A 15,745-nucleotide genomic window follows, 5' to 3' on the forward strand; every position below is an offset into this window, starting at 1 on the left:
CATTCTTTCAGAGAAGCCTGCATGAGGCTTTTGTGGCCCACTCATGAGAATGACATCACGTTTTCCGGCCGGCCGGCCGGCTGCCACATCATCCAGCGGCAGGGCGGCGTGATGCCAGCCGGCTTTTGCACCTTCAGGTTATTCTTCATAGACAGAAGAGACAGTGCAAAGTGTGAAAGTCCCTTGTGTGGTGGCACCTGTGCCCCCCCCCCCCCCCCCCCCCACGTGACCATCTTTTAATGCCAACGTAAGTACGAGTTTGCTCGCCAGCCAAGCCCATAATGAGAGCGTGCTGCCTTCAGCCGCCCAGATGGGACTTATCGCCGTGTCATCATCTATGACCCCGTCATTATGCACCGGGGAGCCATTTTGGCCAGGCGCACCTGTGCAAAGCGCCCCCCCCCCCCTCACACACACACACACACACACACGTTTTGCAGGCCAAGCGGAGCCAAGCGGTCATTGCTTCTTCTTCAAGGCGAAACTTTCTTTCCACTGGCTGCTAGTCAAGTTCTCCTGTTGGAAGTTCCACAAGGATCTTCCACTTGTTTTTCTCTAAAGTCCAAGTGAATCATTGCTTGCAACTTTTTCTGAGTTGTCATCAAGTGTAACATTGTCAAGTTTGTTTTTGTTTTGATATGCCTGTTGTGCCACTCATCCCCAGTCAGCCCAGCAGAGGTGTGGCTCATCTCAATCAACCAAGCTGTTCCAGATCATCTCGTCCGAGGCTGTCTACAAAACCCCCTGAGAGACAGTGCTCGACGCTTCGACGTTAACCTTCTGTGGTCAGCGCTCAACTCCACGTCAAACCAGCGTGTCCGCCCTCCTATCCACTTTGGATCACCTTTTCGTGAGGGAAGTAAATAGATTGTTTTTGCCCTAAAACCTCAGTCTCCGTGGAGTCTTGTCTCCTGGGTCCTCTGCACTTTTGGCTCACCACCCCAGCTGAGCGTAACAATGCCAGGCTCAACGTGGATGTGCTTTGCTCCCAAATCGATTGTACGACTTTGCAAATTGCCTCCACCCTTTTGGAATCTTGCAGCAGATGGAGGCTATCATGCAAGCGGGACCTCCACGTCAACGATATGCACTATTTCGAAAATAGCGCTTTCACGCTCGTCTGTGTCCTAAAAATCGATTTTCTTTGTGTTCCATCTCGTTATTTAGGCAAAACACTTTCTCCTATTGCACGAGAAGATCAGAGGCAAGATGTTGTTATCGCTTCAGCATCTCATCGATCGCTCGCATGTCCTCCAGCTGTGCCTCTCACGAATGACTTTGAGATTTTCATGTTCGCGCTCTTCGAGTAGATGCTTTGCTCACAACATGCAAATTGGTGCTTTTTTTTTTTTTTTTCAGATCGCCGACTAACCCCTTTGAGCGTGACGTCACTTTTTCAATTGGAATCTATTGGAATGCAGAATGCTCCATTGCCAAGTGGCAGAGTTCTCGTATTGGAGTTTTGGGGAAACTATTTGATTTCAAAAGAGTTTCTGTGAGGCCGATGTTGTCCTCCCTCGATGACGCTCACGTTGCATTCCGATCGTTGAGCCTCCGAGATGTTGACCCGCGTTGCGGGCACGTTCACGCCAAGCTGCAGCATTCTTGCTGGAGCGCTTCCAAATTTTTTTTTTTTTTTTCTTGCCCGTCCGTGAGCTCGAGAGCGCGGCTATATAAAGCAGCTCTATATTAGCGGACTGCTTGGCCCACACGTTCAAAAACAAGGCATGCAGCAAAAAGCCACGGGCCTCGCGTGATTTTATAATCCACCCAAAAAAACTCAAGAATCACAATATGGGGACAAAAAGAGAACGCTCTCAATGTTTCTTTCAATTGCAACAACTAGAATGATGTTTTGGAGCAATATGATTGTAGCTCTGATTGTTTGATGCATTGAATCATTGCTGCGTATTTCATGTAAGGCCGTTTGTAACGCATCTTTTTTCCAATTAAGATTATTTCACGTGTTGCCCCAGGGCGCACTTTATTTATTTTTTTCTGGCGCCAATTGGTGGCGCTAATTCTACCCAAAGTCTCGCGAACTGAAAGGGCCGCACTCACAGGAGAAGGAGGAGGAGCTGCGCAGTGAAAGTGGAGCAGCAGGAGAAAAGCCGCGTGTCAAAGCCCGTTGACGTCATCATGGACTTTTTACACTTGTGCTCGGAACTCACTCGCTCAGTTGGACGGTGGGTGCGTGCAGGGATGTCGCAGTCGGGTGCAGGATGTGGCGTGTGCGCGCGGAACACTGCGCACTCCGTATAGGAGCGCATGAACGGCCTTTTTGGACTGGATCCATGTCAAGCAACTCGCCCGGGATGAGTTGGCTCCTTTTGTGGATTTTAACTGCAGTCGGGATTCAACAGGTATACAGGAAAGGCTCGGATTGTTTTTTCTGGCTTCTGCCTGCACTCGTCCAAGTGAATGCGTAGAAGTCATCCGTATATTACATGGTGGGGAAAGGGGGGGGGGGGGGGCGATCTTAAGTCATCCAAACATTAGAAGCAGTGTTCTTGATCAAGTCTGCTTTGGCGACCTCATGTGGCCATCAGTGGTCACTGCGCCTCTAATGCTGCAAACTGTTGCTGGATTCAGCGATGGCTTCATTTTGTCCTTACAAACTCGACGGTGGAGTTCTAGAAAGTGCTGCAGTTTTAGAGTCTTTGTCACTTTGCGTCCCACAGACGTCCTCCCTGCAGAATGCCACCGCTGTGCCCGCGGCGCTCACGTCGCCGTCGACCGAACCCTACGCCCCCGTGCGCTACTGCCACTGGCCTTGCGAGTGTCCCGCCCGGCCGCCCACCTGCCCGCCGGGCGTCAGCCTGCTGATGGACGGCTGCGGCTGCTGCAAGGCCTGCGCCCGGCAGGTAGGCGAGGTGTGCAATGAGGCCGATACCTGCGACCACCACAGGGGGCTGTACTGCGACTACACCTTGGACAAGCCCAGGTACGAAAAGGGCTTGTGTGCATGTAAGTGTCGCTCGCTCGCAGTCTTCGTGTAGCGTCTCGGTCATCCGCAAATTCCCCCCGCCCCCTCCCGCTAGACATGTGGGGCACCGGCTGTGAGCACGACGGCGTCATATACCGCAACGGGCAGAGCTTCCAGCCCAGCTGCAAGTACCAGTGCGTGTGCGTCAACGGCGCCATCGGCTGCGTGCCGCTCTGCACTCAGTCCAAGCCGCCGCGCGTCTGGTGCCAAAACCCGCGCCGCGTCAAGGTGCCGGGACGCTGCTGCGAGGAGTGGATTTGCGACGAGCCCAAGAGGGGACGCAAGACTTCGCCCAGGCACGCCGTGGAGTCGAACATGGATGAAAACAACAGAGCTGCACACGCGCTAAGCGATATGGGTAAGAGTTCCTCGACTCGCCTCAGCAATCACAACCACAAGATGGCGACAAAGCGGCGCTTTTATGAAATAGCTGAATTTGCTGTTGTCGGGGTTTGTCCACGTATTTTTCCGCATGTGTCAGCGCCCCCCGCTGAGCTGAGTAACTGGCACAAGAACTGCGTCAGCCAGACCACGTCTTGGAGTCCCTGCTCCAAGACGTGTGGGCGCGGTCTGTCTCTGCGTGTCTCCAATGCCAACCGGCGCTGCGAGTTGGTCAAGGAGTCGCGCCTGTGCACCCTGCGGCCGTGCGCCATCGACATCACCAAGCACATCAAGGTATAGTCCCCCCCCCATGCGTTTTTTTCTCCCCGACATTTTTTTCCCCTCGCTCGTTATGGCAATGAGATTTTGGTAAGCTGCTCGGTGGTCCTCAGGTGGGCAAGAAGTGCTTGAACGTGTACCGCGAGGAGCGCGCGTCCAACATGAGCATCTCGGGCTGCACCAGCACCAAGCAGTACCGGCCCAAGTTCTGCGGCGTGTGCACGGACGAGCGCTGCTGCATCCCGTACAAGTCTAAGACGGTGAACGTGGACTTTGTGTGCCCGGACGGCTCGGCCGTGTCGTGGAAGGTGATGTGGGTACAGGCTTGCTTTTGCAACCTCAGCTGCAAGAACCCCAATGACATATTTGCCGAGCTGGAGAATTACTACGGGTACCCCGAGGTCAGCAACTAATTAAGCTCCGCCCCGCTCCGCTGATGCCTTGCAAAAGGGACTTGAAAAGTTGTTACAAAAAGTGGCTCTTTTTTTACACCCTCAATCAGACAAGGAAAAAAAATAATAAACACCTGATATTTATAATGCTGAATGATGCATTAGACTTTTAATTTTGTTATTTACAGGCCACCAGAAATGCCCCCCTCAAAAAACATGGAAAAATAAACACCTGCATGATATTTATAATGATGAATGATGCATTAGACTTTAATTTTGTCATTTTTCAATTCGTAAACATTTATAGGCCTTGGAAATGCCCCCCAAAAAAACATGAACCAGTACGTTTGACTTTAATGGCCGTTTTAAAATACTCTCTACATTGTTCCTTAATAGTTAGTGCTTTTCATTTTTGAAATGTCAAATACAGATCCAGAAAGTCAACAGGCTGCAACAGTTTGCCTAGAGATTGCTCGTGTCAAACAAGTCTTCTGTTAAAGTTCTGCTGAAGTAAGTGTGAACCTGCTAAAGTTCACCAAGTAAGTGTCTGGTTTGGTTTGGTTTGTTGACGTTGCAGATGTGGCTCAGCAATAGTGACAATTTGAATCATGGACACCCGTTAAAATTGGAACCCAAAACAGAGAGAGAGATTTTGTTGTTGTTCCTGCTGTTGTTTAAAAAAAAATCAGAGAAAAGACGACACACTGAGCTCAGCTGAGTTACACGTTGTCATTTTTACTGTCATTTTTTTCTTAATAAATACAAACTGTTATGCCGCTCGAGCAGCAGAATCTTTACAAAGCTCCTACAAAAGCAAACGTTTGCCAACGTAGTGCAAGTCAGAACGCCGTTATTAATGACAACAAATTGACAAGACGCATAACTGTCAACAACTACATGGCAACGCTTTGTTCCTTTGTGCTTGATTGTATTGGGGAAAAAAATATCTTATAAAAACAGTTAATCGTTTGTCTGCCGGCGTTGTTAATAAAGCTTTTCGATTTGATGGTATGGATTACAAAAAAGCAACTCATGTCCCTTAGCGTATTTTCGTCTTTCTCCAAAAGTTTTTCGAGCGAAAGGAAATCAAATGCATGTCAGTATGGTCAAAATAAAAACAGGATGAGCTAAAACGATGCGTAAAAAGCTAGCTTCCGCCGCGCTCTCCTTCACCCCCACCCCCTCCAACCTACCAAGTCATCTTTCTTAATACGTTTGAAAAAAATCTTGTTAAAAACTTGCCGTTGGCATGGCGTGGTCCACGAGGGCAGCAAGAGCTGAAGGGAGGGTGTCGTGCCACCCAGCAGATGGCGCCGTGGTCTCTGATCTGATTATTATTTGAAGAGATTTTTGCATGTGGACAATGTGTCAAAGTCAACTGATCGTATGTGAATATTTGTCCATTTTGCTACTAAAAAAAGAGACAAATAATGATGCACAACAAGCTTCCTCTGTCCTGTCAGCCACTAGCGATGCCCCTACACGCTACATCATCACCAAACCCAAAATCGTAGGTCCAACCATCTTAATCTAGATGAAAAAAACAAACAAATATTTTGACAGTGGTACAGCAAACAAAAAGGGAGTTAATTGCCACGGAATTAGCAGGAGACTTCGGGGGTCTTGAGCATGCCCTGGTCCACGGCGGGGGCGGCGTCGGCGGCAGGGGTCTGACCCCCCCGCAGGTGCTCGGCCGTGTGCGAGCGTGAGCGCGGGCCTTCGTTGGTGTGCGCGCGCGAGCGGTTGCCCTCGTGGGTGTGTGAGCGCGAGCGCGAACCCTCGAAGGATGTCACGCTGGAACCGGAGGCCGTGCGAGAGCGCACCAGGCGGGTCATACTGGCCGAGGGCACTGCCGCGACAAACACCAGTGGAAAATTCAATTGGTGTCCCATCAAATTGGGCAGGTAGTATTGTCAACTGACCTCTCTTTCTTAAATGTGATTGTATTGCCAACAAACTCTGCCCTGGCAGCCCCTCATTTAACCACAAGAGGGCAGTCGAGTATGAGCAAAATGCAACATGTACTCACTGTATCCCATGCCCTGAATGAAGTACTTAAACGCCTCCGTCAGCTTGGCGGGCTATCAAAGAAAAACACAATGCCAAAGTAAGTCTTGTCCATTTCTAGATCAACGAATGGACATTTGAAGTCATACGCACCTGGTCAATCTGTGGCATGCCTCCACAGTCGGCCATCTGAAAGAAAAGAAAAATATGAAATCAAATGACTAAAGCAGGTGAAATGAGAAGCAGAAAAAAGGCCATTAAAGAGCTGACGTTGTTTTCTCCACAGGGCCATTAAACGCCACATCAGCACCCAGCCAAAATTTTGGCCTGTCGGACCTGAGCCAGAGGTTGCCTGCCGCAAGTAGGTCAGACGTAGCAGATTGGGCACAGGCGCCGGTTAATGTGTTACCAGGTAAACGCGCTTGCGCACACACACACACGCACACACACACACACACACACACACACACACACACAGTCACGCGTGCCGTTTCCGTGACGATCGCAAGTAGCCTAACGCTCGCACCTTAAGCAGGGTGGCTTTTGTCGGGTCCAGTTTGGTGTTGCACTCCACCTGCGTGCACAACACATCAAAAGTAGACAGGCTCAGGTTTGCAAAGTTTCAAAATGAGCCTTTCCAGCTCGTATCAATCAGGCTTTCAAATGACCGCTCAGACATTTGCTTCAAATTGGGGCTTCTAGTTGGGCTCTTAAATTAAGTTGAAGTCTTAAATTTGTTTCAAGCAACGAATTGCGGCGTGTTCCTCACCACGGCGTCCACGGCAGGCGAGCTGTCCCCGACCACCAAAAGGGAAGGACACCTGGGTTCAAAGGTAATGCATGAGCAGGGTTTTGGGATGAAGCAAACAAACGCAAATGGCGCCGACTCACTTGAGGGTTCTGGTGTTGCTTCCTGGCACCGGCCTCTCGATCTCCAGGTCCCGCCGACTTCAAAAAAGAAAATGAAATTGGAAATTCTCAGCGGCCTACAAAGGCAACGTGACTTTTCACCTTTCGTAGGCCTTGACGAAGAGCTGCAGGTTGAACTGGTTCATGTCCCTCATCACATGGTGGCGGTATGTGGCCACCATGTCCTGGTTGTGGTGGATCTCCTCCTGCCGGATTCACATTTGGCATCCGTTAGCTTATTGGAACCAAAAGTGGCATAGCGCTCACCTTTCCGAAGAGGTGGCTGATGATCAGGTCGGGCAAGGCGTGGGTCCAGCCGCTAATCTGAAGTCAGAATGTGATTGTTTTGAGAACCGCATCTCAAACTGAATTTTTTTTTTTTTTTCTTCAATGGATGACCTTGTGCGCAGCCCAGTCCATCCAGCCCTCGGCGCACGGGTTGATGTTGATCAGCACCAGACCTTCCACCATTTTCGGGTACTCCAGCTACCGTGTTCAGAGCAAATATTACAATCAGTTCGACAACAGTTCATCATACTCGGACCATTGTTGCGTCCTAGCTTTTTCATCATTTCACTGTGGCAGTCGGGAGCGGTTTTGGTTTTACTTCAATATGATATTTTGGTGAAGAATTAATGCATCGCCCTGGTGGTGAACCTTTGACATTGGAACGGTCTCGAGACATTGTGGAGGCGTGTTGCCAAAATCATCAAAAACCAGGAGGATGATTGATTTTCAGTCAATGATTAAGCTCAGCCGAGGAAGAAGAGATGTGTGTGTGTGTGTGTGTGTGTGTTTGTGGCTTACAGCAAATTTGGTCAGCATGAAAGCTCCGGCTCCCATCCCTAATCCAATAACAGACTTCAGCCTGCAGAGTGTACACACACACACACAAGCTATTAGAACAAGTCCCAACAACAATCTGGCGTGTCTGCAATTTAACAAGTGAGCGTTTGAACCTACCCAAAATGCTTCAGCACCAGCGGGAGCGTCTCGGAGAGCTCGTCCATGGACGGATACTCGTAGCTGGAGGAAGTGTCAATTTATAGAATATCATCAATTAAAAATACAATACAAGTCGTCATATGACAATTTGTAACACATCTTGCCCTAATCTGGCTGTTGTGTCAAAGGTCACCGGCGCAAGTGTGTGGGCTTACCCGGTAGAAAAGGTGTTGGCACCCTCGTGCTGCCCCAGCGCATCCACATGACACACAGCAAAGTGGTGCAGGATCTCCAGCATGTCCTCATGCTGGAACAGCGAGTCCCAGCACGTCTTGTCTGCCCGCCCGCAAGAAAGAAAATGATGATGATGATGAGGGTGACTAGCGTGAGGAAGAGCCGCAGCGTGCAGGCGCGCCTTACGGTTGAGCCCGATGTCGTGAAAGGTGAGGATGACGGGCCGCTCGCCTTTGGGAACTCCCCGCATGGTGCAGTGGAGTCGTCCGTACGGCGTCTCCACGTCATGCTCCTTCCAAAATGACGCCAAAACACGACTTTAGACACCCTGAAAACTGCTGGCTTCAAAATACTTTGGAAGGTTCCCATATTAAAAACTGTTTTAATATAAATTCAACTAATGTAGCTATAGTTGTTTTCCAGCAGAGTATACGATGCACATTACACCAGCAATTAACCCTAACCCTAACTTCATTTGCAAACCGGTTCATCGTTACCACTCCGCATTTCTGTTGCGGCAGCTGACAAACTGCAGCAAAACGCCCCATCTAAAAAAAACATCGGACAAAATCCCAGCGCGCGGACTCACTGCAACCTCGACGTCGGCCACAATCATCTCCACGTCGGAATCGTCCAGAACCATCTTTGCTGGGAAACTCGAGATGGGTACGAACAGCGAATGTCCCAAGTGCGGGCTGGGTGGCGCGGATCGGTTGGAGGCCTTTATAGCGCTAAGCCTTAAGCCCCCTGACCTCCCGTGGTGCCTTGCGACCCGGTCAAAACAAGCTAAATCCAGAGGGAGAGATCCTTAAATTGGATTGTCGGGACCAGGCGGCGGCGGGCGGGTTGGCGGTCATTCACCGACTGTCTTCTTCAGATAGCCGATAAAACAAAGATGCTGTGCAGCTGTGAGATTCTGAAAATATTCCACCAGTCAAGGGAATATTCTGAAGTCCAATTTATAAACGTGTCCCTCGAGTTAATAGAAGGTCAGAAGCACGAGGGGTACCACAGGGGACCACACCAATTGTAACACAGTAAGATCTTGTGTCAATCATTTGCAAAATGTATGTTTGCGTGGATGTCAGATTTCAACCTACACACCAATGGCACCTTTGTGCTTGTTGATTTTCCTACTTTTGTTTTTCATCCTCCTCAAGCGAGAGACGAGGATGACCCGTTTAGCACACCCCAGGCGTCATCCGCGACCACGCCGCACGAGCACACCAGAACGTAGGCGAGTCGTAATCCCGCCCGCCACCTTCGTGGCACAAACAAGTTGCTGCGTTTGTCTGCAATGGCCACCGTGATGAAATCGATCTGCCTAAGGCACTACAAAAAAAGGCTGTGCTTCTGTTGTCAGCTCTGGAAGGAACATATTTGAGTTTTCCGAAGATCTTTATATGAAGACATAAATGATCATATAACAAAATAATACATTTGAATCAACAAATTAATCATCAAATCGCTGCAGAAAAAATCCGACGTACAGAAGCAGGCAAATTTGATTAGCCGAGCCCAGATTTGATTTGTGGGAAAACGAGATCACCGTGACGATGATGATGGTTTACTCGTTCTGCTGCTAGATGGCGCTAGGCCAGCTCAAGCTAACTGGGTCATGTGACAAAGGTCGCCGGTCCAGATAAGATGGCTAATCAGTGCTAGTGTGATTTGATAGCGAGCTAATAAATGTACCGGCCGTGTGCTAGCATACCTTGATAGCGAGCTGCTGCACCGCCTCCCTCAGACCCTGCAACGCAAACAACTTGTCAAGTCACAGCACAATTAGCATGCGACGAATCAAATATTGCGAGGGAGCGTGCGCTCAAATTATGCCACGCGGTGACAAGGCCAAAATAAGGAGCAATCATATGAATACGTACGGGCAGCTCCCTGTCCACTAGCAGAGGTTTGGATTCAACAACCTGGATGTCGTCCATGGCAACGGGCTGCGCGGCCTGTCGGACCACAAAACAAGTTATAATAGGATTGAGATCCAGACGTCACCTCGGACACCAACTGGTTCTTCTGGTGCTGCCTTCACCAGCCTTTGGCACAGTGTAGGAAATACCAGACTTGTCGGCACGAGAGTCAAGCAAATGTGTGGGCATTTTTCCCTTTTGTCTTCTCGTGTCCTGTCACGCCTGCCGTGCCCGCGTGCTTGTTTGACGCCTGCTTTCGTACTCAACATTTGCTACAAAGGTGCGGAGATGACAGATACCCGTTTAGGGGTATTCGTTCTACGAGGAAGGATTGGCAGAACGTGCTCGATCTTAATGGGTCGCAACTTGGCCCGACAAGTTGAGAAGCACCAACGCGGCCGGCCGGCCGGCCGACGTTTGCTACTCTCTGGGCGACGGAATGTGTGACTCGCGTGTATCCGCACTTAATGGCTTGACACAGCGAGAGACGTCTTGCGCAGGAAGTGTGAAATACTTTCTCTTTCTCACATGGAGAGTCAGGGCCGGGAGACCGGAGCGATCCGGATCGCACAATGGCAATGAGTAGTATCAAACAACACGCCCATTTTTTGGGGTGGGCTGCACTGTGGAACCTTTGTTGGAGGACAAGGAGAAGAAGGAGGAAGAGGAGGCAGGGCAGCCATGGCATGCCGTGACCCGTTTCATGTGCTAAAAAGCCAACGTGATGTCAGAAACCTGTTTTTTTTTCTATGATGTCAGAAGTAGCAAGGTCGGGTAGCCGTCACAGGAAAGACACGAGTGTCAACTCGGCCGGCTGGCTTTCTTTGTTTCTCACAGCTGTTTTAATTGTGAGTGCACAACGTGGGGAAACAGAGCACCAGCTTCTTGTGTGCTTTTCGCCGCAGGAGCAGCACACGTGCTGGCAAATCAAACACGCTCATGTGAATTTTGAAAACTAAGGGTCTTCTTCTGTTACTAGGGTGGTGTTGAGGGGGCCGAGGAGAAGGGCAAGGTCGGCGGCGCCGCTTCTTGCAGTTTTAGTGTCTGTAGCAACCAGATCATGTCAAACCGGTCCCTCCGTGCGAGTCCCGACTGCTCTGTTCTGTTTTTTTTGTTCTTGCCGAAAGAAGTGCTGGCACGGGTCAGGCTTGTTATGCAATCGGGAGAGGAAAGGAAGGCCGGTGAGAAAGGGGGGACAGGGGCGGGATGGGCCTGAAAATCTGCTGCCTTGCATAAAAAGAAGACGCCGCAACAGATTATGATGGCACTTTCCACTTGTTGCCTGCACTGTGCATGGTGACTGATGAGTTGTTGCATATTTTAGCTGTCCATGTTAGCGATTATTGGTATAAGCGGCGTTAGCTATTTATTGTATTGGCAATTTTAGGTTGATGATGATAACTATTGTTTGCATCAACAAGATTGAGGAGGCTCCTTCTCTTTGAAATCGGTGTCCATCTGCAGCAACAATTATTGCTTCGCTAATCTTTTCCGACAAACTCACTTAATCTGTCAAATCCCTCGCTTGTCAAATATCAACAGAGCTGAGCAAGAAAGCAAGATAAACTAAACTGAGCTAAGCCACCGCAGACCTACATTTAGACTAAATGACTGTTTGGCGTATGCTAGATGCATAAAAGTCAACCAGGGTGCGTTCAAGAACCAGATTTTACAATATTTGTATTCACAAAAAATGGAGGGAACCTGAACACAGCGTTGAAAGGAAAAGTTACCATGTCAAACAAAAAAAACCTGGGACCCCAATAGCACTGAAATGATGAGGACCCTATAAACGAGGGACCCTGAACGCGGCTCTGCACAGATGAGTTACCAGGGCCAAAGGAGGATATGCGAGTAAACAAGACACACCAAAAAAACTCTTCCTCTCTGTCAAGAATGCAAAATAAAACATCTCGTTACGCAACTTGATCATCCAATCATATGACCTAGGTGCTGTCACTCAGTCACGTGGTGCGTGCAGCTACTATTTCTCTTTGTCTTTTATACGGAAAAAAAAAGAAAGAGGACACAACCAGAACTGAGCCAAGCACCACCGTGACTGGAAAAATAAACGGATGTTTCCCATTAGCGTGCTGAGATAACGAATGCAAAACAATACATAAAACAAGATAAACAAAAATAACAATATAATAAACGTATACTGAAACATGATATGGCAGCGTTTGATGTGGACGATTAACTTTTTGTTTTCCACTTTTGAGATTGTGCTGTGACCATAAAATAAATACCGACTTTCAAACACCAAGTCTTTTGAGCAAGGGTTTATCTTTTTCTTCCTTTTTTTTTATTTTTATTTTCTAAAGATTGCACGAAGAACTTGTCACTTGTGCCAGCAGATCCCTGCACGCGCTCGCGCGTGCGCCTTTTCTTACTTGCGTGAAAAAGAAAAAAAAATATTTTAATGTTTAAAAGGTTCAACTGACCTGCAGGTTTCCTGAAGCAGAGGGGATTTTTTTCTCCCAAAAAGATTTCAAAAGATTTGAAGGCGTTCAGGCGTTCTGTGGCGGCAGCAGTTTTGTTTACAACGTGTAGGCGGATGTATGAGGGAATTTTATAAAGCCTTGGGGAGGGTGGAGATGAGAGTTGCGAAAGGGCGGGGGGGTGGGGTCGGAGCGGTCGGGGCGCAAACTCGGCCCACTTTCCCCGGATTGGGCAACATCTGCTGCGGGGAGTGATCGTGCAACCGAGTGCAACTTTCCCACAGTTTAACAGCAGCGCCAAGAAGACATTCCTCAAAACAAAGAATCAAAAGTGCATCTTAAAAGATGAAAATGCAGCTGGGCTGGGCTGCACAGGGACTAAACTAAGCGGAGTACGGTCCAAAGTAAGCACGGGTGCAGCTGGACGTGACGCCCTCTAAAGGCGGAGTAGCAGCTCAAATTGTTGGCAAATTGGCCCGTGTGACGTTCACGGACCCGTTCGGGAGGCAGTAAAGCGCAGTTGCCGCTCGACTGGGTCGCGCCTAATGCACTCGCTGCGCCTTGATGAACTTGCTTCACCTTTGCTCTCCTATGTTTATATGGAACTGTCTTAAAAATGAAAACAAATGATAAAAATGCAGGGTTAAATGTTTTATTTTTGAAATCACTCTTTTTAATTGAGATGACAGATTGAAGATGTGATGGTGTCACTTATTTAGAGACATGGGGAGACGCTTGTTTTTACTAGATTGCTTGAAAGTTTGAGGAATGAAGATGCTGTGCATTGCCGCATGGATGCTAGTTCAAGTAAAAGTCCCAATGATCGTCACACACACATTTGGGTGTGGGGAAATTTGTCCTCTGCATTTAACCCATCCCCATGTGATTTGGATCCATCCCCTGCCCTGGGGGAGAGAGAGGGGAGCAGTGAGCAGCAGCGGTGCTGCGCTCAGGAATCTTTTGGTAATCTAACCCCCCAATTCCAACCCTTGATGCTAAGTGTCAACCAGGGAGGAAACGGGTCCCATTTTTATAGTCTATGGTATGACCCGGCCGAGATTTGAACCCAGAACCTTCCAGTCTCAGGGGCGACACTCTACCACTAGGCCACTTGTACAAGTAAAATGCTGTATCTTCACATGAGACCCGTCCTTTGGCCTCCCCCCTGATTGGCGGGCGCCATAAAATGCTTTGCTTTGACTCGGGGTCGAGTTTCCTAAGCGTGTTGCTTGCGATTCCGCAGCCATGCGTCTGGCTTTTACGCCTCCTCGTGGAATTTTCCACACCTGCCGCCGCTGACTGGCTGTTGCAGTGCGCGTGTGTGGCCTCGGTCGAGGCACAATAAGTTCACTGTTGCCTTGTAACGCGAGGCCCTCAATGGGAACACAATGGCCGCATTGGCAAGGCCAATAAAAAAAAACGACTGCATGTTTTTTTGGGGGCTGGAGGGGAGGGGGCATTATCTTATACAAAATACGGAGTACAGTTTGTAGGCCGTAAAAAGCATTGAATGTAGGTTAATAGTTGATAAGAGCTGCAGCGGTTTGGACTTTTACCCGCAAGATTGCGCTTTTGTTTGTCTGAAGGAGTCAGCGAGTGTGGATGAGGCCCTGAAAGACAAGCGTCCTCGAACGCACCCGTCGGGCCTGGTTGTGATTTCATCTTGGCGAACAAAAATACAGTACATCATCTGGATTGCTCAACACTTGATAAAAGCACTCACGGACTTTCACCCCGGTGAGAGTTTGCCAGTTGAGACCAGGCCCCGAAGTAAATGGCTCAAGTTCAAGCCAGTAGACACTAGCAGCGTAGCATTCCCTGACAAGGCTTGTTTGCATTTTTGAAGACTGTCGCCGTTACCGGCGTGTCAAACGTGCGTCTCATTCTTCCGCACCGCTGTCGTGCCGCAACAATATTTTACAATGCTCGACTTTGATATCGATCGTCTGACTCAAGTCGCGATAAAACTGCCCTCCTTTCCCTCCGGGTGCTGATAAAACTGTTACTGAGTGACTCGCCGGGCGATGGACAGATTGAAGGGTTAATAGTACTGTTTGCAATAGAGAGGTTCAAAGGTTAAGAAAATAAATAAATAAATAAATAACGGTGACTTTATTTATTTATTTTTTATTTTTTTTATTTAGTTAGTTATTGGAAGTACTTGAACATGTCCACTGCTTTTTTTGTTTTGCCAAGCACCCAAAGTGGTCACGTCACTCAGCTGACATCCTTCTTCCGAGAAAGACATCGGACACATGACAAGACATGTTATGCTACGCCTTAGCATTTAGCACACATTGCTCACACTGCACGCACATTAGCTTGAATGGTGGGCGAGGAAACCACAGAATTGTAATGAATCTGAAATGAAAGAAAGACAGCGGCACATGCTGTACATTTCTGTTTGCATTGAATACATCTGACTCTCTTTACCGTGAATTCTTCCAAGCAACAATAGCAGGGTTGCATTTTTAGTTTTGTGTGAAGGTAAAAAAAGGAATGACAGACATGAGAAATGTTTGTGTTTTTATTTATTTTTCCACAAAAACAAAACCAGTGTGAAATGGCGATCTCCACTGCGGGCCTCTTCCTGGATTTGTCCCGTGTCCTGTGACACACAGCGGGATAAGAAAGTTGATGAAATGTGGCAGAACAACAGGTTTATAAAGAAGTTATTTTTGAGGATGGGATATCATGGGAATGAGAAGCAACAGCCCACATATTCCATTCTGTCGCGGTCAAACATTTACTTGGGGAGTAGATGAACAACGAAACGCTAACGGTTGCAAGATTGTTTTGGAGTGGCAACAGGACGACAATCACACTTTGTTGTAATACTTGATCACTGAAGTGAACAATTAACACAAAGCAGCTTGCGACCCGTACCTCAAAGGTTAGCGGCTCATATCACAGATTCACCTCGACGATCGTCAATAAAAGGGCGACGACGAACAATTTCAACAGTTTCAAAGGGACAGCGACAATGTCAAAGATCGAGAATCCTCTCAATACTTGACATGACTGAAAATCAAGGGAATTTGTTGAAATTCATTTTCTATTCAATAAGACATTTGTTAAATGCTGTTATGGAGGTCGAATAATCATAACAATTCTATTTTCTTAGCATTTATATATTACAGTTAAACGCGTGTGGATTTTTGCATCAATATATCTATATTCCCATTTTTGTTATTTCGACATTTGACGTTTGGTCATACGGTTTATTCATTGACTCTTTTGCATGCTGAT

At 48.2% G+C, this 15,745-nt stretch overlaps 2 protein-coding genes across 3 annotated transcripts; one reads left to right on the forward strand and one right to left on the reverse strand.

Moving 5' to 3' along the window:
• Positions 1-736: 736 nt before the first annotated feature.
• Positions 737-4,192, forward strand: LOC147041314 (CCN family member 4-like). The gene is made up of 5 exons (XM_085900373.1): positions 737-2,363; positions 2,682-2,967; positions 3,042-3,344; positions 3,468-3,661; positions 3,760-4,192. The coding sequence occupies exons 1-5, from the start codon at positions 2,223-2,225 to the stop codon at positions 4,057-4,059; spliced, it is 1,224 nt and encodes a 407-aa protein (XP_085756499.1). The 5' UTR covers positions 737-2,222; the 3' UTR covers positions 4,060-4,192.
• A 561-nt stretch (positions 4,193-4,753) lies between these two features.
• ndrg1a (N-myc downstream regulated 1a) lies at positions 4,754-12,639 on the reverse strand. 2 transcript variants are annotated; one of them, XM_085900374.1, is made up of 16 exons: positions 12,500-12,639; positions 10,017-10,091; positions 9,848-9,883; positions 8,320-8,425; positions 8,115-8,235; positions 7,918-7,980; positions 7,762-7,822; positions 7,354-7,440; positions 7,222-7,278; positions 7,057-7,160; positions 6,937-6,993; positions 6,815-6,866; positions 6,572-6,619; positions 6,199-6,234; positions 6,068-6,119; positions 4,754-5,887 (listed from the first exon to the last, which is right to left on the reverse strand). In XM_085900374.1, exons 2-16 carry the CDS (start codon positions 10,071-10,073, stop codon positions 5,640-5,642), a joined length of 1,185 nt encoding a protein of 394 aa, XP_085756500.1. In that variant the 5' UTR covers positions 10,074-10,091; positions 12,500-12,639; the 3' UTR covers positions 4,754-5,639. The 2 variants fall into 2 exon arrangements, with proteins under 2 accessions (XP_085756500.1, XP_085756501.1); XM_085900375.1 differs by lacking the exons at positions 9,848-9,883; positions 10,017-10,091; positions 12,500-12,639 and adding an exon at positions 8,723-9,821.
• Between the last annotated feature and the right edge of the window lie 3,106 nt (positions 12,640-15,745).

The sequence above is a fragment of the Syngnathus leptorhynchus genome, chromosome 20 (genome assembly GCF_054491065.1).
Source record: "Syngnathus leptorhynchus isolate UIUO chromosome 20, UIUO_Slep, whole genome shotgun sequence".
NCBI classification, from domain to species: domain Eukaryota; kingdom Metazoa; phylum Chordata; class Actinopteri; order Syngnathiformes; family Syngnathidae; genus Syngnathus; species Syngnathus leptorhynchus.

What these genes read in the sequence shown, in the direction of transcription:
- LOC147041314 (XM_085900373.1), top strand. Translation starts at nt 2,223, where the DNA reads ATGTGGCGTGTGCGCGCGGAACACTGCGCACTCCGTATAGGAGCGCAT. An exon ending in CTGCAGTCGGGATTCAACAG is followed by an intron (nt 2,364 to 2,681) that starts GTATACAGGAAA and finishes TGCGTCCCACAG; the next exon opens with ACGTCCTCCCTGCAGAATGC. An exon ending in ACACGCGCTAAGCGATATGG is followed by an intron (nt 3,345 to 3,467) that starts GTAAGAGTTCCT and finishes CGCATGTGTCAG; the next exon opens with CGCCCCCCGCTGAGCTGAGT.
- ndrg1a (XM_085900374.1), bottom strand. Translation starts at nt 10,073, where the DNA reads ATGGACGACATCCAGGTTGTTGAATCCAAACCTCTGCTAGTGGACAGG. An exon ending in CTGGTGCTGAAGCATTTTGG is followed by an intron (nt 7,823 to 7,917) that starts GTAGGTTCAAAC and finishes TACACTCTGCAG; the next exon opens with GCTGAAGTCTGTTATTGGAT. An exon ending in TCATGCTGACCAAATTTGCT is followed by an intron (nt 7,441 to 7,761) that starts GTAAGCCACAAA and finishes TGAACACGGTAG; the next exon opens with CTGGAGTACCCGAAAATGGT.